The sequence below is a fragment of the Thalassophryne amazonica genome, chromosome 7 (assembly GCF_902500255.1).
Source record: "Thalassophryne amazonica chromosome 7, fThaAma1.1, whole genome shotgun sequence".
NCBI lineage: Eukaryota > Metazoa > Chordata > Actinopteri > Batrachoidiformes > Batrachoididae > Thalassophryne > Thalassophryne amazonica.
The window spans coordinates 62688682-62712467 of record NC_047109.1 but is presented as its reverse complement, the minus strand read 5'-3'; the positions used below and the strand labels follow the sequence as shown (position 1 = coordinate 62712467).

Here is a 23786-nt window from a genome sequence, read left to right as displayed (position 1 = left end):
CAACTGTACCCCTATTCCAAAGAATAACAGGTGTGTGTTCTGAAGCATCACGATAACTCCTTGATCCATCTTTGGTTAATCTTAAATAAACTTGGTATACAATTTAGTTATGGCCGTCATCAACACCAGTTTTAAAATTGAGATGAAATTTTCGAACTGTTAAAAAATTTCATCCCAATTCGACAAATCGGCATCACTTGTGGATGTTTGTAATCATAACAGCTTCAGTCATGTTCAAACATCTTTAAAGAGGGTAGTCCTAGTGAGTACAGCTTGAAACTTGATTGTGCTCCATCGGGATAAAAATTTGAAGCAAAGTGGCGTTTGTTGCACTTCTACCTGAGAATGCAGCCAGGCGCAGCTTCACTTTCATTTTCGACTGGGTTGCCTTGTCTTCAATTTATAAGCCAATCTGATAGGAGCATGTTGAAGTAAGCCATTTCATCCCATTTTTGTGCTTTTTCTGGATGGTGGGGGATCGTAATAGAATGGTGTCCTGTGGAATAGCAGTGTTGCATTGGGTTTCATGCACAAAGTCATGCAATTCTTGGCTTCTTGTGTAAGTGCCCTGCTACAAGCAAAATGAAGGCCCATTTTAGCTTATTACATATGTCACAGAAATCCATAGATCCACTGAGCGTGTCTGTACACTTTGTGACACACAGACAGAATACAGAAGAGATCAGGTAAACAACAGTTTGTTTGCCTTTAAAGCAACAATAGAAATGGGTTGTTTCTTAAAAACATGAAAATGGAAGCTTTGAAGCAACTGTGTGAAAAATATTCTTTTCTTACAAAGAAAATATGAATATCAAGTGAAACATTTTTCACCATCACAGCCTGAAAGCCACACTCACATTAGGGATATTTTTCACAGTTCTCAGTTTGGTATATAAAAGCACAAATCGACTCGTACTGCAGCACAAAATAGAAAAATATTTTCTTTATCACATAGTGACCAAGACTGTGTTGGTGCTCAGTTTTGTATTCACAAAGCAAGTGATGTATTATGGGAAAAAATAAATAAATAAAAGATGCGGGTTAAACTGATGTGGGCAACTCAGCAAGCTAAGTATTTGATTTTCAATGTATTTGCAAGAAGATTTTTTACATTTCAAAAGGTTTTTGTTGTGACAGTGTTAAGATTCAAGTCTCCAATTTTATGACTTCAATCTGTTGCTGTCTTCTAAAAATGCAGGATGAACATGTAAGGAGCCTTTTTTTCTGGGAATATGTGTATATTAAAAGAGTGTAAATGTCTGGAAAATGGAGGACAAGCTTTCATGATACATTGTAACAAACAAGTGTAGAAAAATGTTGCACTATGCTTAAAACCTGGGTCCTTGCCAGGAAACCAACCAATTTGACTTAATTTTTACCAATTCTGCCAAGACAAGTGGTCAAATATCCAGCCAGAATCAAATCAAATCAATTTAATCATTTCAATTACACCAACTCATAATTGCCTCAAGGTGCTTTACACAACACAATACAAAAACAGAAAAAATTGAATAACAAGCTAATAACACAATAAAAAAGACAAAACATAAAAGAGGACAAGAATAAAAACACATAATAACACAATAAAACTAATGATGAAACAAGGAAAACAAATAGGTTTTCAGTCTCAATTTAAAAGTCTCCACATTATCTGACTGCCGTATATGTGCCAGGAGATCATTCCACAGAGCTGGGGCATGGCAGGAGAAAGCTCTGTGACCGGCAGACTATTTATTCACTCTAGAAACACCCAAAAGTCCTGCACCCTGCAAGCGCAGGACCCGAGCTGGTACGTAGGGCTTGACCAGGTAAGCCAGATAGGGTGGTGCAAGTCCATGAACAATTTTAAAAGCCAATAACAGAACCTTAAGATCTGATCTTGCAGCATCAGGAAGCCAGTGAAGGTATACCAAAATGGGTGTAATATGGTCAAACTTTCTGCCTCAAGTCAAAAGCCTGGCAGCAGCATTTTAAACCAGTTGAAGACCCCTAATGCTGGACTGCCGCAAACCAGAAAATAGAGCATTCCATAGTCCAGTCTTGAAGAAACAAATGCATGTATCAAAGTTTTAGCATCAGCCATGGACATCTTCATTATATTTTGCAAATGGAAGAAAGCAGTTCTCGTAATGTCTCTAATATGGAGGTCAAAAGACAACATAGGATTAAAAATTACCCCAAGATTCCTCACTTTGTCCGTATGATGTATAACAAATGAACCCAAGCTAAGCATAAGAATTTATTCCAGAAGCTTGCTGATGGCTACCAAAATGTCTGGTCGAAGGTATAGTTTCCTAAGAGACATTTAACCAATTATTAGTTGGGTACATGTATATATTTGAGCATGTATGTTCAATTTTGACCCTGTGTGGATGAGAGAAGATCCAAAATATATTTTTTTAATTCATTCATGATGTATGCTGTACAGTCATTCTGCCCTGGCACAAAAGTACAGTTCAGAGTCAAGATTAACAGGCAGGGTGTGGTTCTCCATCTTTTGCACTCTGAGAAACCAACATTTCTCTTGAGAATGTGTGAAATTTTGACTCACTGGGTGCAATATTGCAGACACAATATTTCAGTGAGGTGAGAGGGGTGTGTCAGGTTGGCAAAATGGACAAAGCTGGTGGGTGTGCTGTGATTCAGAATCTCACAAAAAAAGGGGATGTCTTCAAAGGAGATCATCAGGACATGGTAATCACATTAGGGGATGTTCCGTGTTATGCTACAGTTAAACACTGGCTAGCTGAAGTCAAGAGGGCAGAACAAGCATCAAAGACAGAGCAATATCAGGAAGACCCAGAACTGCCACCTTGACCAATATGATTCAGAAGATCCATGATATGTTCCTCGCTGACAAAAGAGTATGTGAGTGTCATTTGCTTCTGACAGAAGAACTGCGAATGATGGCGCTTTCAGTACAATGGCTCCCAAGGCTTCTCACGGTCAATCAGAAATGCATGAGGTTCCAGATATCCAGGCAAAATCTTTGGCATTTTGAGGCAGATCCAAATAACTATTTGTGACAATTTGTGACCATGGACAAGACCTGGGTCCATCACTTTGAACTGGAGTTCAATCAACAGTCAAAGCAATGGAAATGTAGGTTCTCTCCCAACCAAAGAAAGCCAACACTGTCTCATTTGCTGGAAAGGTCATGACCTCTGTCTTCTGGGATGCTGAGGGGATCATAATGGTGGACTATCTCCACATGGGACAGACCATCAATGTGACCAATTGTACTTCCCTTTTAAGACAACTGCGGGAGTCGCACTGAGTTAGTGAGAGTGCCTGGGAGGTAGCACCACCACAGTACACCTCCGCCAACACGAAACCCTGGTGAGTGACCAGGTCAGAGTGGATAGGCACGATAGAAAGCCTGGACCACAGCGGAGTAAAAGAAGAGGCGACAAGGGATCCAAAAACACCCCTCAGGACCAGAATCCCCCAGTCGACCAGGTACTGAAGGCTACAACCCCGGTAATGAATGTCTAATACCCATCACACCATAAAGGCGGGAAGCCCATCCTCGAGTTGGGCTGGGAGGATGGTCCTAGAATGCAGGGCACGACAGGCTAGTCTGGACTGACTTCAAGTGTGAAAAGTAGAAAATAGGATTGAACATCATAGAAGGCTCAAGCTGCACGTGAACGGCAAAGGGATGGGGAACCGACCGGATGGGGAAAGGTCCATTGTAGTGGAGAGCAAGCTTCCTGGACTCAGATCTGAGAGGAATGTCCACAGTGGACAGCCAAGCCTGCTGCCCAGGCTGGTACTGAGGAACAGGGATGCGACACCTGTCAGCCACCCATCAGATCAATCCACTGACCTAAGCAGTACTGACTGGACTGACCTCCATATCCTGTGACTGCAATGTAGATGGACCTGAACGGAGGAATGGAGACCTCTATCTCTAGGTCACTCAAGAGTGGAGGCTGGTAACCCAGGAAACATTCATAGGGGGACAACCCTGTGGCTGAGCTTGTCAGTGGTTTATGGGCATATTCCACCCAAAGGAGATGAGTCCTCCATGAGGGCAGGTTGTTCTGACAGACACAGCACAAAGCTTCTTCAAAGTCTTGGTTTGCACTCTCCGTTTTTCTATTTGTCTGGATGTGGAATTCAGAGGACAAACTGTCAGTGGCATCAACAGCACTACAAAAAGTCCCCCCACACCTGGGATATGAATTGGGGGCTCCAATTAGATAAAATATCAGAGAGGATTTCATGGAGTCTGAAATCACAGGTTGTTAGTAGGCCTGATGTCTCTTGGGCAGATCGGAGCTTAGGAAGGGCAATGAAATGAACTGCCTTGGAGAACTGGTCAGTGATCGTTAGGATGGCAGTGACATTGGGAGGGGAGCAGACCAGTAATAAAATCCTTGGTGATATGTGATCAGGGTTGACTTGGAATCCAGAGTGGGAAGAGCAGGGCAGCAGGGGCCATTTGTGAAGCCTTTCCTCGTGCACAGAAGGTCGAGGCAGCATTGGATGTCACTCTCCATAGTGGGCCACCATAAATGACTCTTAAGAAAGGACAAGCTTCGAGCACTTTCAGGATGACACTTCACAGATCTGGCATCTTGTTTCAGATGGACTGTGTGCTGAATTGATGCCCTTCTAATCACTACAAGGATGTATTCATTTCTTCTATTTCTGTTTAACACTTCTTTTAGTTTTTAAGTGCATCTATTGTGAATCTTATTTAACTAAATTTCTCCTCTTATGAATCTTAGGAGTGGTTAGTGTTTCGTTAGTGGTTAGCTTGCACTAGGTCAGCTGCACTTTTTTGTAATCACTCCTTTCTTTTCATTTCTTTTGTTACTGTTACCAGTCAAATACTTCTGTTTTTCAGTGTAACTGCTGTGAATTGTAGCTCATTATTTTACTCCTGTGTGAATATTAGGAGTGGTTAGCATTTTGTTAGTGGTTAGCTTGCACTAGCTTGGTTACACTCTTGGATTTTCTGGTGCACAAAGTACACTACTTTACACTTTACATTAAACCTGCATGATGCTGGCAGACAGGGTGGCTCTTTTAAAGAGCCATGTCCGTAACCTAGAACAGCTTCTTAGTTCAGTGGAGTTAGATGTTACGGGCACTCCAGACGAGGTTAGTGCTGGGCCGACTAACATGCCCATTAGCATTAGCCTAGAAACAATGGCTGTGGATGATAGCTATCGGATCATGGTTAGGCGGCGGAAGTCACCAGGTGCTTGGTACCCGGATGCGGTACCCCAATCACACTCGCCACTGCAAAATCTGAACTGGTTTTCTCCCTTGGATATACCTATTGTTAGTCCTTTGAGCCCTTTGGTTCCATGGTTGTTACAGCCTGGGGTGGTAGTGGGGACAAGCTCCCACTACCTAAAAAGTGCTCCCATATGGCGTGAGTCTCAAATGGACTCTGGCAAACAAGTTCACCTTCTGGTTTGCTTGGATGGCTTAGCTTCTAAGGCTTGTGGAAATGCTTCTACTGATAGAAGAAAGGGTGAAGGCAGGTCCCTGGTGCCTCAAAACCAGTTGCTTCAGGTAGATGGAACTTGTCAGCCTAGGAAGGCAGTTCATCTAGAGGATGGAAACTCTGTTCTCAAACCTCCACTGCCTTGTGGTTATATCCAGTCTTGGACAAGTCATTCAGGAATAAACCTCAAGAAAAAATGAGGAGTCGGAGTCCCTAAGGTGGTCTGTTGCTAAACTTCTGCACTTTTGACACTGCCACTGCCAAGCTGCATTGACTTCTGCCTTTCCTTTGGACCACAGTGACAGCATTGAGAGGGGGGACCTGCTTCATGGGCAACAGTGGACCAACACCTTCTTCAAATGCAAGGATATCCACCAGATGTATTGGAGACACCTGTTGTCCTGCCACTGGCACCAGTTGGATCTAGTCATCAGCAAGTGTGCAGACCTTGCCAGTGTTCTCCTCACCCGCAGCTACCATAGTGCAGACTGCGATACGGATCACTCCCTCGTGGACATTTCCCAGGACATGCGAGGTGCGAGCATCGTCACCTTGTATAAGAACAAAGGAGACAGAAGCAGCTGCAATAATTACGGAGGCATTGATCTTCTCAGCGCCGTTAAGAAGGCCTTCACCTGTGTTGCCTTATCGCACCTACAGACCTTGGCCTAGCATGTTTACCCAGAGTCCCAGTGTGGCTTTCGAGCTGAGAGGTCTAACGTGGACATGATCTTTTCAATATGCCAGCTGAAGGAGAAGTGTCAAGAGCAGCAAATGCCACTCTACATTGCCTTCATCGACCCGACCAAGGCTTTCAACTTGGATTGGACTGACCATAAATCTAAAGAAGACAAACAGCATGGCAGAGGGCACAGTTGCTCCCCATAACATTGACATTGATGGGTATAGTTTGGAAGTCGAGGAGCACTTCACTTACCTTAGGTCAACCATTTCTAACTCACTCTCCATTGATGCAGAGATAAACAGCAGGATTGCAAAGGCAGCAGCAGTTATTAAAAAAACTGCTCATCTACCAGACCTGCATGCTCTAGCAGACTGTATCCCCAAGTCTAACCTTAACCATAACCTAATCCTACTCCTTCCCCCCACCCTAACCATAACCACCCCAACCCCCCCCCCCCCCCCCGCTTAACTTTTAATTTTGCACTGCCATGAATTAGAATGATTTTATGCTGCCGTGACGAAAATGAGGTGCTTTTCATCACAATATCATAAACCAATAGATTAATGTATATTTCCTGCTGCTGAATCACGACTTGCCGTGAGACTGGGTTGAGAATTTGATAGTATCTTATTAGCTGTATATCTGTATTGTCAATTGTGTTGGTAGCATGGCCTAAACAGAGGGTCAGCCCTTTGAGTCTGGTCTGCTTGAGGTTTCTTCCTCAAATCATCAGAGGATGTTTTTCGTTACCAGTGTCGTCTGTGTGCTTGCTCTAGGGGTTGGTAAGGTTAGACCTTACTTACGTGAAGTGCCTTGAGGTGTCTTGTGATTTGGTGCTATATAAATAAAATAAATTGAAATTTAATGACATGCTATATCAGAGGAGTAGCCCTACTGTAAGACTTGGAAACGGACGGAATCTGGGATGAAGAGGTGACCACGAGGTCCCATACCAGGATGTGGTTCACAGAATGGAAAGACTGGGGTCCGAGGAGGCGTGTCAGCTCATGGAGGTAGGAATGGATTGTCAGGCATGGAGTGAGTGAGGTTGTCCAAGATCATCTCAACCTGGAATTCAAGCTGGTTGACATGATCTACCAGAGACTGAAGACCACCCATGACCTCCCTGAGGGATTGTTCATGTTGGCTCACAAGAGCTCCCTGACTGACTAAGGCCTTCTGCACAGTGTCTGTGTCTGCACTGTTCATATTGGCTTGATCGTATTGTAATGATAATGCTAGGACAACCCAAAAGCAGATCACAGAACACAAGCAGTAGGATTATTGACCAGATGCAAATGGACTTGAAATGTGCAGACAATGGTTGGAGACAGGCAGGGGCTGAGGGCTGAGCCACACTTTTCAGGGAGCCACTGAGTGGCAAGCCTCTGCACAAGAAAAGGTTACTCCTTTTCACCAAATGTGTGGGCTTGTGGGTAGTTCTACAATCAATAATAATCTGCTTCACTGCAATTGGGACTAAGCAATAAAAAGATTAATCAATCAATCAATCAATCAACTTTTTTCTTGTATAGCGCCAAATCACAACAAACAGTTGCCCCAAGGCGCTCATTACTCACTTGAATTGTCAGGCAGGGTGTGGCAGGCAACAGTCAGGCCAGAGGTCAGAACAAGGGAATCCAAACAATTCAGGCAACACAAAAGGACGAAGCAGAACTCAGGGTCACATTTCGGGGTCAAAACAGTCAGGGTGCAGGCAGATAGAGATGAGGGTACACAGGCCTAATGTAGGTGGAGTTGATGCTCAAACAGCAGCAGCAGCAAAAACGGTTGCAATGAGATAGAGTGCCTGGGCTGCACCACCACAACAAGGACAATGCTCTGGTCCACAACGTCAGCCATTGCAATTGCTACCATTCATGAATGTGGCTTTGACCTTCTTCTGCTTGTTCTGTTTTGACTGCTTTAGACTTCTATCTGTTTCCCAACGTGAAAAGGCATCTCGCTGGAACTCATTATAATATGGTTAATGATGTCATATCTGCAGTGGATGACTTCCTTTAGCTCCAGAATAAGACCTTCTATGTGAATGGTGGTGGTGGCGAGTGGTTACTGCACTGGGTTTCAGTGGAGAATGCTCCCTGTTCAAACCCCACATCCAAGTAATGTGGACCTGCATCAGGAAGGGTATCTGGTGTAAAACATGGGCCAAATCAATAAGCAGATCCATCTCAGATCTGCTGTGGTGACTCTGAATGGAAACAAGGTGGCATCCAAAGGGACTTATATGAGAACGGTATTAAGGCACTGCAATGACGCTGGAAAAATGTTTGGGCCAACACTGGGATTATGGTGAAAATTAAAGCATTATATTAATTCAGTTTTGGTTTCTGTCTTGGTCAGACACAAAACTTTTCAATCATCCGATGTGTGTATGCAGTGAGGGCATGGTGTCCATGAACAACTTGTAGCCACACATTAATAACATATGGTTATACATTAGAAATTCTTGGCCACTGATAAATAGCTTCTGGCTCCACATTAATAATTCATAGACAATCATTAATACGTTGGGCCTAACTCATGCCCATGCATTCAGAGCTTGTGGCCAAGAATTAACAAGTGATGGCCACCCACTAATTATAGATTGTCACAGAATAATATCTGATTATCATTGAATAATAATAATTCATGGCCATGCATTAGTAATTTGTGCTCACAACATTAATAATTTACAACAACATTCTAATGTATGATTCCACATTATAGTTCACGAGTCAGTCATCAATTTTGACTTAATCTGTACCACACACTCAAAAATCTATGATAGCCATCCCAGAGTGGTAACTGTAACCAGGTAGGGGTCAATGAAGGGTTCCACAGAGGTCAAAATTTAAAAATGCTCCAATCACGTTGAAAACTATACCACATTATTTGTCTGATCATAATGATTCTAAAAAGGTATAGTATGAACTATCTATGACTGTATGTTATGGAGTTATGAGGTAAAAACAGCAAAAATTGTGACAGAGGTCTATTTCAGTTTGTGCAGGGGTCAAAAGTTAAAGTTGCTTCAATAGTGCAGCAGATAACTGAAACAATCCTGCAAATGGTGATAGAAGCGCCAAATTCAGCAAAAATACTCAGACATTACTCTTTGGAAGAAGCAGATTAGCCACTTGAATTTTCAATAGGCAGCCAGGTAGGGGTCAATTAAAGAATGACAGGGTTCAAAGTTAAAATATGTTTGTCATAAATGCTACTTTCTTGCTCGGTTAAAAAAACACAACACATATTATATGCTACTTTTAGTAACATATACAGGCCTGGTTTACTAAAGGTTTGCATCTCTTATAATGTGCAGAAAGAGGACAACACTCACAAAAAGCATGCATGTGTTATGTGTCGGACGCAGCTCGGAGAACCGACCAGCGTTTGAAGGACCCAGTATGAAATAAGCAGAGCACGGTACAAAGGCTAACTGAATTTAATACATAACAGTGATACAAAAAATACAAAAGAAAGTGCGGTCTGGCGTGGTGCGCTCCCAGCAGCGCTAACGGTCCGGAGCCAGAAGCTGTTCGGACCCAAGGACCCCGCCGACACCCCCCAGGTGGCCGCAACAAACCGAGTCTGTGAAAGAAGGAACCATTATGTGAGTCCACACTCTACACACAGAGAGAACACTTAAAGGTGTACATAAACAGCAAACACTTCCTGGCTTGATTACTAATCAGCTTCCCAACCTGCAGGCATGGAACATCCAGTTCACAAAACTCCACTGCAGTGGAAGCCGATACATGACTAACATACAGCTCAATATAAAAAGGTGTGAGGGACACCACATTTACTGACTGTATAAATGTTAGTCACAAAATCTAACGTACCTCAGGAAGTGTGCTGACGAGCGTGAGACCTCACCCCCTCCTCTTTCACAGACCGTGCATCAAACCCTGGACGTTCTCTGCATCCACTGATGATGAGATGGCTCCCGAGACGACGATCTCACCCGTCTGGTCACAAGGTCGAGTCTCTGGCAAATACACACTGTATACTCCAGTCTTAAATGCCACCATGTTCCAATCCATATAGATGCACCTCAGCTGTGAGTCATGACGAGCCACAGGTGATCAGGGTGAGGTCCTGATAACCTCAGCAACACAGCCACTCAGTCCCAAATGCAAGCCACCTGGAAGGAAAAACAAAAGACAGAAACAAAAAGGCAGCCAGGCCCCCCAGCCATACAACAGTACCCCACCCTCACGGGAAGCCTCCCGGCGACCACACAAACCTGGCCCAGGAGAAACACCCCCCTCCAGGGACCATGGCTGGAAACCGCATCTGCATTCGTCTTCCAATAGAATGGTTGATGTCCTCACCTCTGGCTGCATCCTTGCCTTTGTTTCAGTCAGTCACTTAGCACAGGTGTGGCCAGGAGTTCTTAAACCTGTGCGGTCAGCCTTTATCCAACCATGTGCGGTCATTAGTCATAAAACAAAAAAGACAAACACAAACAACCAAACCACCCCCCCCCCCCCTCCCCAGGGGACCGTCCCATCAAACCCCGGGATGAGGAGAAAAGAAAAACCCCAAACTTAAGCCTACAAATAAAAGCGCTAAAACACCCCCCCCCCCAAACGACATGTAGGGACCAACACCCCCCAGAGGACTTCCCGCCAGCTCCAGGAGTAATAACCACAGCCGAGGTCCCTCTGGGATCCAACGTCACCCACGGGGACTCCCAGCGACTCCCAGAGGACCACTCGTCAACCCCAGGAGACGCCTCCCCTCATGACCAACGGACCCAGCCCCGGCCGTCTATGGCTAGATGGACCCACAGCCCTTTCCCCCCCAGAGGACACCACAGTCAAACCCTGAGGGCGGAAACTGGGGGGAAAACACCCCCCCCCCAGGTGCAGAGGTTACCTGGGAAACGCCCAGCATAACCACACTACACCACTCCAGCAACGCCGACACTACAGCTCACATGGCTGGAGCCAAAGGAGAAGAGAGGGAACAAAAAGAAAATACCCCAAACCCCCCCCTCCCCTCCCGGGTGCAGAGGTTACCTGGAAAACGCCCAGCACAACCTAACTGCACCACTCCAGCAACGCCGACACTACGGCTCACACGGCTGGAGTCAGAGGAGAAGAGAGGGCATAACAAAAAACAAAACAAAAAAAAAGAAAGAAAAAACAACAACCCAAATACCCCCCCCCCCCCCCATGACCCCCCAGGGGACCGTCCCATCAAACCCTGGGAGGTGAAACTGAAAAAAAAAACAAAAAGAAAGACTAACAGACTGACATAAGGTTGCTTGGGTCCTTTTTTTTTTTTGGCAGAACTGCAGGGTCACAACCCCAGACACTAAATAGTGAAAAACAAAAAATAAAATCCCACACAAAAACCAACTCAAAAAACACCCACACAAAATGAACTAACACAAAACAAATAAGTGATTTATACCGTCAAGCTCAAACAAATGGAACACACCTGTTCCAACTTAAGAGCTTGACGGTAATGTGACTCGGTCACCAACAGAGGGAGCCAGAGTGCTAAAAATAAAGAACCCCCTTTGGTGACAGAGAAAACAAACGAGCTGCTTTTCTGTGCGCAGCTGTGAGCAACACACAACCAAAAATGTGATTCAACTAAATAACACCGGAGCTGACACAACAGACGCAGTAGTTATCTTCATCCGGGGAAACGGGGCTACAACTGTAACAACAGGAAGCTCAGCGACCCGTGCCACAGAGCTCCGCCGTGCGCATGCACCCATTACAGACACACTCTTGCAGCTCCCCTTTAAACCTCTTATCCGGTCGGAGCGTGACGCGAAGCCGTCGCCAGTCACACTCCACCACGACCCTCGGATAAGGCACAAACACAGGAACACGGCTGCATGAGCGCTCAAATCAGTATTCGGTAATGAGTTCTCCAACGCGCACCATCCGGGCGGAGAGCACCCGCAACTGATCCGGATAACTTCTGAACGTCTGCTGCCGCCTTCCCGGCGCGTTACCGTCTCTGCTACCGCTGGGTCCGTGATGTTTGGCCAGAGACTACTGTTGTGTCGGACGCAGCTCGGAGAACCGACCAGCGTTTGAAGGACCCAGTATGAAATAAGCAGAGCACGGTTCAAAGGCTAACTGAATTTAATACATAACAGTGATACAAAAAATACAAAAGAAAGTGCGGTCTGGCGTGGTGCGCTCCCAGCAGCGCTAACGGTCCGGAGCCAGAAGCTGTTCGGACCCAAGGACCCCGCCGACACCCCCCAGGTGGCCGCAACAAACCGAGTCTGTGAAAGAAGGAACCATAATGTGAGTCCACACTCTACACACAGAGAGAACACTTAAAGGTGTACAAACAGCAACACTTCCTGGCTTGATTACTAATCAGCTTCCCAACCTGCAGGCATGGAACATCCAGTTCACAAAACTCCACTGCAGTGGAAGCCGATACATGACTAACATACAGCTCAATATAAAAAGGTGTGAGGGACACCACATTTACTGACTGTATAAATGTTAGTCACAAAATCTAACGTACCTCAGGAAGTGTGCTGACGAGCGTGAGACCTCACCCCCTCCTCTTTCACAGACCGTGCATCAAACCCTGGACATTCTCTGCATCTACTGATGATGAGATGGCTCCCGAGACGACGATCTCACCCGTCTGGTCACAAGGTCGAGTCTCTGGCAAATACACACTGTATACTCCATATGTATTTGTTAATACCGTTACTGTAGGTTTAACTACGCTATTATACTTTATACACTAATTACCGTTTTTGTTTATCGTGTTAGCTTGCTGGGTACTGTTGGCTTATTCACGGCTAATTTAGCTCTTCCACTAGCTTTTTTTTGGCATTTATAATTCTATTTTACATGGTGTAGATTTTTAATGATTCATCAGTTTATGTGTTCCTTCTCAACATATAGTACCTATGTTCTTAGGTTTCCATTTGATAGCATAATGATTATACTTTTTATTTTCCTATAGTATGCTAACAGAGTTACTTTAGATAGATACCAGTACACTCACACATTCACAGCTTCTGCTTCTATAGCTTAGCCTACTAACTATATTTGATTTTACTACTAGTCTACATACTAGTTGCCTATACTACAATCCTCTCCTGTGATGTCTTGTCCTTCTTATGTCTTATTACTTATTATATTATATATACCCTTTTTTTGAGCTGCTTGGGTGGGTAGGGGGAGTTCCCATGGGATGAAAAAGCTTTTTAACCTACCATCCCTGGTTCTCAAGACCAGGCACCTAAATGGCTCTACTCTACTCTTTTCTACTCTCCTATTTTACTCTTCCTTTTTAGATATTTAGATACCTTTGTATACTGACATAGTTCCACCTTAGAATTGGAATATAATATATAAGATATACCTTACTGAATTTTCATGGAGAAATGTGGCAGGGGTGTGATTGAACCGGGAACCTTTTGTACTGATAGCAAGTGCACTAACCACTTGGCCACTCACTCCTGCCCTGTAAGTGCTTACAACTACTTTTAAAATAGTACAGTTACATATCAGCTTAACTTTGCTGGGTTGGATCAGCACAATTTATGCGGATCCACCTTGGAGCAGCCAAAGGGACTTACTGTTTTTTTTGTTGTTGTTTTTTTTTTTTTTGTATTTATCTTTTCAAGTGTAGTTGGCCTTACCCATGGTAATTAAGTAACAGTAACGCAATTCATCATGTCGACCCAACAAATTTACATTTAGGTCAGCTTGGGACTCCGACGAGGGCAGTCGCATCTCCTCCACTCTCCCTTATCTCTGCTCTCTGCTTTAACCTTCAAGTCCCTACTTCACCAGACTGTGAATTCTTCAAATTATATTGGATACTGGTTCTATTGGACTACTATTGGATTAACCATGGAATTGATCAGCTGGTTTCTGAACGCTATTGACACCATCTTTTCTACAAGAAGGTCAGGACCGGGGGATCCTACCTCCCCAGATGGAACATATCCTGCGGGCTATGTTCTCAACTCCTGGGGGTCTTAGCATTTTGCATGCTTGGCGCCTTACTCCGTTGAGGACATCGAGGATTTATTCATATTTGGTCTTATGGTAGCAGGGCTGGTACTTTCGTAGAAGCAACATGTTAGACTTTTGTTCATGTAACATGAAAACCAGCAACACCGATGTTGGGTTTTTTGAGTGTGTATATATATATAAGTGCTTAATTTGTAAAGTGGGAGGTCCCGGAGCGCAGAGGATGGGTGGCTCCGGTGCAGAAAAAAAAGAAGGGCGGGGGGGGGTTTCTTGCGAACAATGCTGTGCGTCACACTTAAAATAAACTGCACACCCACACAAACACGCACACACACCTTCACAAATGACACTAACACCCTGCCTTTTCCTCAAAAATTACTACATTTATGTTTGCTGTCTGTCTCTGTACTTTTCTGCCACTTTTGCGCTCTTTTTCATACTTTTCCCTCATTTCAAAAGTCACTGAACGCACTTTACCATAATATATGCAACATATAGCATACTGTTGGAGAGCACGGGTTCTTGGCTTGCTGTCAGTGTTGAAATTTTTCAGATTGAGGGCTTACATGAGAACGTACGGTAATGAGAATCAGCGGCGCACTACTGTGAAACTTCTGTGATTTTCCTCTGCGTTATGACATCACAGGCTATGTTTACCGTAATACACCATATATCATTGGAAAGCCCTTGGTGTTAGCTTTACAATGCCCTTTGAATCATTCGGATTGGACAAACTATGGCGGAGGTACGGTTAAAAAAAATACGCATATGGAAAATATGGCGTGGGCACCATCGCCGTAGATAAAGGGATAAATAGCTGGTGGAGCCAACGTCAGAGGTTCGGACGCGCGCTCCGGCTTGCTCCCTCTCAAATTAAGCTCTGTATATAGATCTCTCTCTCTCTCTCTCTCTCTCTCTCTCTCTCTCTCTCTCTCTCTCTCTCTCTCTATATCTCTATATCTATATATCTATATATATATCTATATATATATATATATATATATATAAAATGAATGACTCCACTTACTTAGAAGGACAACATGAAAACATAAGGTTCACCAGTTACGACCACTGCTTCAGTCTGGTCAGAGACTATTGTTTCTCCTCCATCTTTATTCTCATACTTTCTTTAAATATCTAATTTTTAGTATCAGATAAAACAAATACCTACTTACTGTAGCTGCAGAAGGCACATTTCTTTAATGGGACTCTTGTGTTGACATGTGAATGCATAAATGTAAAATCTCTGGCAGCTGCATTCATCACATTTATTTATTGTGGCATGGTTCAGTAGATCTCTCCAAATGTATTCTGCGTCATTGTCACAGAGCTGTGTCCTGTACAATGATAGCATTCCAGCTTCATATATCTACTGCGTGCTCCTCAGTGGTAGTTTGTGCAGACACATCAACAGGGATTTTAATAAGGAACGCAGACATTACAACTCGGTGAACGGATATGAAACTTTGTCTCTGTTGTCCAGTTGTAGGCTTTTGTTTGTCTCAGTTAAGAGTCAGTGGACAGTGTTGCAGGATGATTTTCATGGCTAGTGAGGTATGACATGACCATGGCCTATGTATCATTCATCTATTCTAACAAGGATATATTAATTTTAAGTGTCTTTTTCCCTATTCACTCAGCATCCCACCCAGTGGAAAACAGGCTGTGTGAGGGTCTGATCCCCAACAGGTCCCAGCTGTGCCACATTCCCTGTCCGACTGACTGCCATGTGTCACCATGGGGAGCCTGGGGTCCATGCACCTTTGAGAACTGTGAGGAACAAGGTGCAAAGAAAGGTACAAAGACATGGCAGATATGGATTGCCTAATAATGAAAATGTGCCACATTGTATTTTATTTTTCTAAAAGTAGAAGTATTTTGAACAGGAAAATTTAGGAAAAAGAAAAAACTAATAACTATGATCTCATGCCACTGGTGGTATTATTTATCAATGAAGCCATTTTCTCTTACTCACTCTCTGGAACTTATGTGCATCATGATATTTCTGGGTCTACAAAATCTGATTTTTAGAAACCAGTAAATTTATCTATCGTTCTTTTTCTGTGCAAACACAGCAGGCCTGAAATAATACACTGTACACTTTTGTGACACACACTCTATCAAGGAAGGTCATATGTTTACTCCTTTTCCAGCTCGTTTGCATGTAAAGCAACAGGCACAGACACAAGTTATTTCTTAGGAATATGACTGTTTCTAAGGAAACATCAAGTTAGCTTCTTGGATCCTGCAGCATATAAACTTGCTGGAAAAAATGTGTATGACTCAACAGTAGTAACTGCAACAACCTCCTAGGAAAAACGACCCAGGAGAAATTTCATGATTACTGTCTATTGTCTGACCTTTTACTTTATTTGCTTTATTTATTTTATAGGGATAATGTGAAGTAAGAAATATATAATAAATGGTATTCTTTTTCTCTGTGTATCATCTTCATTGCATGTATGTGCAATACTGTCATCTTTACAATAATACTTCAACCTTAATATACACATTCACATAAAATAAGATAAGATGAACTTTATTGATCCCACAGCAGGGAAAATCACTTGTTGCAGCAGCAAGAGTCATACAGTATTAAAGAAAAATAAAAATATTTACATGAAAGAAAAGTGACTAAAGTACATCGCAATGTTTGCTGGTGGGTGCATAAATATTGATGTGAACAGATTACATCAAAAATAGAACATAGTCAGTATAAGTATGTACAGATATGGAAAAAGTAGTGCACAGGATAGATTGCACAGTTGTGCATGTAATAAAGCACAAAAGGTGATGGTACATGTAGTAGCAAATTCAGCAAGTGATTATGGTCTGACTGCAGTTGGAATAAATGACCTGTTTTGCACTGAGGGTGGAACAGTCTATTACTGAAGGAGCTGCTTAAGGCTCCCACAGTCTCACGTAAGGGGTGAGAGGGGTTGTCCATAATTGATGTCAGCTTAGCTACACAGTAAATTTTGCAGAGTAAAATTTACTCTGCTGGGGTAACATTTGGTCCCAGTCCAAACACAGTTAAATATGCTCTATCACAGTGCTAAATCAACTCTATCTCAGTGTAAAATCAACTCTTGGAGTAGAAACACTTGATTTGACAAGACGGTTGAGCTGATTTCACTCTATAATAGAGTATATTTTACTCTATTTAGACTGGGACCAAATGTTATCCCGGCAGAGTAAATTTTACTCAGAAAAATTTACTGTGTAACATAATGATAATGAAAGTAATCAGAGAGCTGACACATGCACTGTGTATACTAAAATACAAGTTCATGAATTATGAATAATTATTGTCAGCAATATATTCGAGTTTTGAGGAACCACACATAGATGCGTAAGGTGTTTTGTATTATTATTATTATTATTATTATTATTATTATACATGCATACAGGAGTGTTCAGAATAATAGTAGTGCTATGTGACTAAAAAGATTAATCCAGGTTTTGAGTATATTTCTTATTGTTACATGGGAAACAAGGTACCAGTAGATTCAGTAGATTCTCACAAATCCAACAAGACCAAGCATTCATGATATGCACACTCTTAAGGCTATGAAATTGGGCTATTAGTAAAAAAAAAAAAGTAGAAAAGGGGGTGTTCACAATAACAGTAGCATCTGCTGTTGACGCTACAAACTCAAAACTATTATGCTCAAACTGCTTTTTTAGCAATCCTGTGAATCACTAATCTAGTATTAAATTGTATAACCACAGTTTTTCTTCACATCTGCGAGGCATTAATTTTGTTGGTTTGGAACCAAGATTTTGCTTGTTTACTAGTGTGGTTGGGGTCATTGTCTTGTTGAAACACGCATTTCAAGGGCATGTCCTCTTCAGCATAAGGCAACATGACCTCTTCAAGTATTTTGACATATCCAAACTGATCCATGATACCTGGTATGCGATATAAAGGCCCAACACCATAGTAGGAGAAACATGCCCATATCATGATGCTTGCACCACCATGCTTCACTGTCTTCACTGTGAACTGTGGCTTGAATTCAGAGTTTGGGGGTCATCTCACAAACTGTCTGTGGCCCTTGGACCCAAAAAGAACAATTTTACTCTCATCAGTCCACAAAATATTCCTCCATTTCTCTTTAGGCCAGTTGATGTGTTGTTTGGCAAATTGTAACCTCTTCTGCACATGTATTTTATTTGACAGAGGGACTTTGCAGGGGATTCTTGCAAATAAATTAGCTTCGCACAGGCATCTTCTAACTGTCACAGCACTTACAGGTCACTCCAGATTGTTTTTGTTCATGCCATTCTGGTTATTCTTCTATCCATTTTGATGGTTGTTTTCCGTTTTCTTCCACGCGTCTGGTTTTTTTTTTTTTTTTTTGTCCATTTTAAAGCATTGGAGATCATTGTAGATGAACAGCCTATACTTTTTTTGCACCTGCGTATAAGTTTTCCCCTCTCCAATCAATTTTTTAGTCAAACTACGCTGTTCTTCTGATCAATGTCTTGAACGTCCCATTTTCCTCAGGCTTTCAAAGAGAAAAGCATGTTCAACAGGTGCTGGCTTCATCCTTAAATAGGATTCACACCTGTTTGTTCCACAAAATTGACAAACTCACTGACTGAATGCCACACTACTATTATTGTGAACACCCCCTTTTCTACTTTTTTTTTTTTTTTTTTTTACTAATAGCCCAGTTTCATAGCCTTAAGAGTGTGCATATCATGAATGCTTGGTCTTGTTGGATTTGTGAGAATCTATTGAATCTACTGGTACCTTGTTTCCCATGTAACAATAAGAAATATAATCAAAACCTGGATTAATCTTTTTATTCACATAGCACTACTATTATTCTGAACACTACTGTACAAATGTTTGCATTCTGACTCAAAGTAATAGCTCACAAGAGAACAAGATAGAGAAAAACAGGATTCCAAATGGCAGGATTAATCTCCACGTGGGACTGAAACTTCTGCAAGGACCTAATGTTCCACCAACATTAATGAGCCATCAAACCAAAGAAAGCTAATTATGTATGAAAGAGATGAGTGAAATCTTATCATCGCTCAACAGCAAATTTCCCAAGATATGTGAGTTTTTTCCTTTTATTGTGCAGGTTTTAAACTGAGAAAACGGCAGATCACCAATGAGCCGACAGGAGGGCCTGGAAACTGTCCACACTTGGTGGAGGCGGTGCCTTGTGATGAACCCAGCTGTTACAATTGGCGGGTGGTCAGTTTGGATCAGTGCATTCCTGAGGATGGCAGACTGTGCGGCCCAGGCACACAGCTCCCACAGGTCCAGTGCATCAACAGCAATGGTGAGCCAAAGGAAAGGCGTACCATTGTTCAAACTGATGTCAGTATTGTCCTGAATGAATATGATGAGCACAAATATTAGTTGTATTCATAACCTGTTAGTTTACCGCAATTGTTGAGCTGGTTTCCTTATCTGCGACGGTTGCTTCATTTGTATTTTGCAATACCATCTATCTATTTCAGTCAAGCTCATTCATATCATAAATCATTAACTTAGCCTTATTTGTCGTTAAAACACCAGCTTTCTCACAAGATCCATTGGTATTTCTACTTCCACAGATATTTGAATTAATTTATTTAATGGGTCCAAATTTTTGCCTCATGTCACTGCAATGCAGTAACATGGTTCTTACGGATATCTCCGTTGAGCTGTTAGCTCAGGGGTATTCAACTCGTTCCAGAAAAGGCCGAGAGGGTGCAGGTTTTCCTTGTACCCACCCACTCTGATTAACTGACTCCATCTGCTCAAAGTGATGTTAATCAGTGAAATCACCTGGTGGAGTGGGTGGGTACAAAGAAAATCTGCACTTGCACCGTCTCAACTCTTTCTGGAATGAGTTGAATACCCCTGTGTTAGCTGTTTAAGGTTTATTTTTTTTTAATTTCTGTTGACAGTCTTCACCTATGTGTAAGTGAGATTCCCAAGGTGGTGGAACAACTGAATCCAGGAAAGCTGATGAGATCTGCTGAAATCAGGCTTGACTTTTTAATGCAGGGGGTGGGGGGGAGGGGGGTGCTGTCCTCCATGCATTTCATAGGAATATTTATAACATTTTCTGAAAGAAAGGCATTGCTGACCCACTCAACAGGGTGATTATTTGGTTTGCTACAACTACAGGGGTATTTCACTGTTCTTTTTTTTTTTTCTTTTTCTTTTTTTTTTTAATGTGACAAAGTTTTTTATTAGGCACACAAAATATTCAAATAGAAAAAAATGATCAATTCCACAAACAAACACAGACAAAACTAGTGAGTCCGAAAGGGTGTGGGCTGAAGCAAAGCTTATTAGCGCCCACCCCTGCTAGTACAAGTCCAACAATTCTAATCAGTCATATTTACATAAATACAAATTCACTACTACATGTTGACACACAGACATACACATCAATATACTATTCACTTATAATTATATTTATATAGTACCAGATCACAAGAAAGTCGAATCAAGGCACTTTACGCCAGTAAGGACTAACCTTACCAACCCCCAGAGCGAGCACTAGGCAACTGTGGTGAGGAAAAACTCCCTATAAGGAAGAAACCGCAAGCAGACCAGGCTCTTGGGGGTGACCCTCTGCTTGGGCTGTGCCATATATACCTATATACATACGTATATACTTTACAAACATAAATATATACATACATATACACAGTCACTTATATACATATACACCTACCCATATCTATATATCTACATACAGATTCTCTGTGCAGGAACAGGTTCTTGCATCATTCCCTACAGGATTCAGCTGGTTCATGCTCACCTATCAGAGCAGTCTGGTTTCACACTCAAGAAATTAACGACTGACTGCATCCAAACTGTTTGGGTCATCATTAAACAAAGATTTGAGTTTTATCAGGGCTTCTTTGTTGTCTATAGGCCTTAACTTGAAGATCTATGGCACACAATCAACAGCTGATAGTGCAAGTGCATTTTGGGCTCAGCTAACTTTACGTTGCTATTTCCAGTATGTTTTGAGAAGCAGGGTGCACAAAGGGGTTGTGTCTGATCTCTTAATTAGTCATTAGCATGTATTGGACATGACGTGAAATAAATCAATCACACTATCATTAGTTTTTCACTTGAAGAGACAGGTGCAACACCAACTCGCACATTGCTACTTAGATGGCAAACTCTAAATAAAAATGTTTATAGGCAAGGAAAGGGGGAGAAACACTCCACCACCACCACCACATCTCCCTAAAGCAGGGGTGGGCAACGAGGGCCGAGACGCTGCAGGTTTTCCTTGCAACCAATCACCTCAGCAGGTGGGTTGCTGATGAGCTTCTCCCTTGAACATAAACACCTGGTTGTCAATGAAATCACCTGCTGAAACACCTGAACATTAATGAAATCACCTGCTGAGGTGATTGGTAGCAAGGAAAACCTGCAGTGCTTCGGCCCTTCATGGCACACGATTGCCCACCCCTGCCCTAAAGTGAAGCCTCTTCTGAAAACACAGTCTCCTCCATATCCTGCTGTTTTGGTCCTACCCACTGACAAACCCAGGGTGAAAGAAAACCAGAATAAGAATGTTACAAACCATCCATCGACCCATTTCCTATACCCACTTACTCTAATTATGTCTATCCCAGCAGCCATAGGGCCTGAGGCAGGGCACACCCCAGACAGGATGCCACTCTGTTGTTACATACCAGAGTTATTAAAATTTAGTCTGTTTCCATTAGTTTTTCCTGTTATGTCACTTTTATTTTTATTACCATTTGAGTTTCAGTGGGCATCCCTGCAGGTACAAGCAAGTGTAAGTGCATCATGAAACCGCCTATGTAAAATGTATCCAAATATTATGCTATATAACTAGCGTAAATCTATGAACTTTAGCATGCTGAACTTTAGACCAGGTTTTGGAAGTCTGTGATGAGGTTGCTTTCTAACGCATCACAATACCAATGTGCCACCAGTGCATGTGATTGTGCCTCATTGGAAGACTAAGATGCTGGTTGTTACACAGCTGAGCATGGAAGGTGGGCAGTGGACATGAAAACAAAAACTACGTTGGGTGGAAACTAGTAACACTTGTGCTGTTGTACTGTGCACAGATGTCTGAATGGAGCACTGTGACAAGGGACTTCTTTAAAAACGCTGTGGTTCTTCAATAATTTCCACGATAAGGAATTAAAATATTTCCAAGACATGGTCTTCCAAAATGAGGACATCTTATCAGGCTGTGACGATGAATCCCACTGAAACCAGCGACAGGTCAGATTACCACCAACAGGTCAGATTAAGACTTTATATTTACTCAGTGTGTGAATGGCGCAGTGTCTTTTAAAAATACCCAAACACACTTAAGTCCCTTCGGCTGCTCCCTTGTTTGCAGTTGGGGTCGCCACAGCAAATCCAAGGTGGATCTGCATGTTGAATTGGCACAAGTTTTACGCCGGATGCCCTTCCTGACGCAACTCCACATTACATGGAGAAATGTGGCAGGGGTGGGATTTGAACCCGGAACCTTCTGAACTGAAACCAAGCGCATTAACCACTTGGCCACCACCCCTGCAAAAATACCCAAACACACTACTTCACATTAAATACACAGCAAGTCTATTTCAGATGATCAGCATGCACCCTCTTCCTCTTAAAAGACTTTATTTTAGTCAGTGTCCCACTTCTGTTGCCTGCTACAGAACAGTGTATTGTAGTCTTCTGTTTTTCGTGGGAGCGTTACAGTGCCACATACAGGACATATACAGTGTTTTCAGTGTACCACAGCTGACTTGGATTGTTAGTAACTGGTTCAGGAACATCACTTTTGGCGCAGAACCTAAAACCAGAAACAATAAATACAGTTTCTGTTCAGAATGAAACAGTGGGGAAAAAAAATTCTGATTCAAAGCCTTTCTTTTAATTAGGGATGAGACCGATCCAGTCCACTATCGGTACTGGATTCCGATACCAACATAATTTACGGATCGGAAAATTCTTTTCCAACCTGCAGTGATTTCCGATCCAGGAGCGTCTGTCTGTGTGTGTGTGTTTTCTGCTGAAAAGTCTCCAAAAGGGTTTCCCTGCTGGCTGCTCTGCTCACTGGCTGTGCAATGCGGAATGAATTCCCTGAACAGAGGCGTGTGTAAATGACATGCGGGGTAATGAGACACACCTCCATTCAGGAAATCCCTTCCACAGTTTGCAGCCAGCTAGCAGGCAAAATTTAAGCAGTCCTGTAGCTGATAATTTTCATCACAACAATTTTATTTTACATTAAACACCACAAAGCAAGACAGCAACGTGCAATGTTTGCAAAGCCGTTAAACTGAGAGGCAAAAGCTCTATCATGACCTACTTTACAGCGAACTTAAACATTTGAAAAAGTGCCAAATTAAACAGCACAAGGATTTTTCTTTTTTAGCCGGGACCAGAAAGACAAAAGGAGGTGGCCGGAATGATGTGACGATTTACCCAGACGGACCCAAACTGACTCCAAATATGAGCAAATTAAGTATTTTTATTAATGTTTTGATGGTTTCTTGTTGCATTTTTGAAATTCATCAATCAATCAATCAATCAATCAATTTTTTTATATAGCGCCAAATCACAACAAACAGTTGCCCCAAGGCGCTTTATATTGTAAGGCAAGGCCATACAATAATTATGTAAAACCCCAACGGTCAA

General features: G+C 42.5%; 1 protein-coding gene across 5 annotated transcripts in view; it reads left to right on the top strand.

The window, feature by feature from the left end:
* Positions 1-23786, top strand: part of LOC117514031 (thrombospondin type-1 domain-containing protein 7A) — a 602038-nt gene that overhangs the window by 237332 nt on the left and 340920 nt on the right. For all 5 annotated transcript variants that reach the window (XM_034174316.1, XM_034174317.1, XM_034174314.1 and 2 more), the window contains exons 6-7: positions 15775-15930; positions 19234-19437. In XM_034174316.1, the coding sequence (XP_034030207.1) occupies positions 15775-15930; positions 19234-19437 (360 nt within the window). The remainder of the gene's footprint in view (positions 1-15774; positions 15931-19233; positions 19438-23786) is intronic.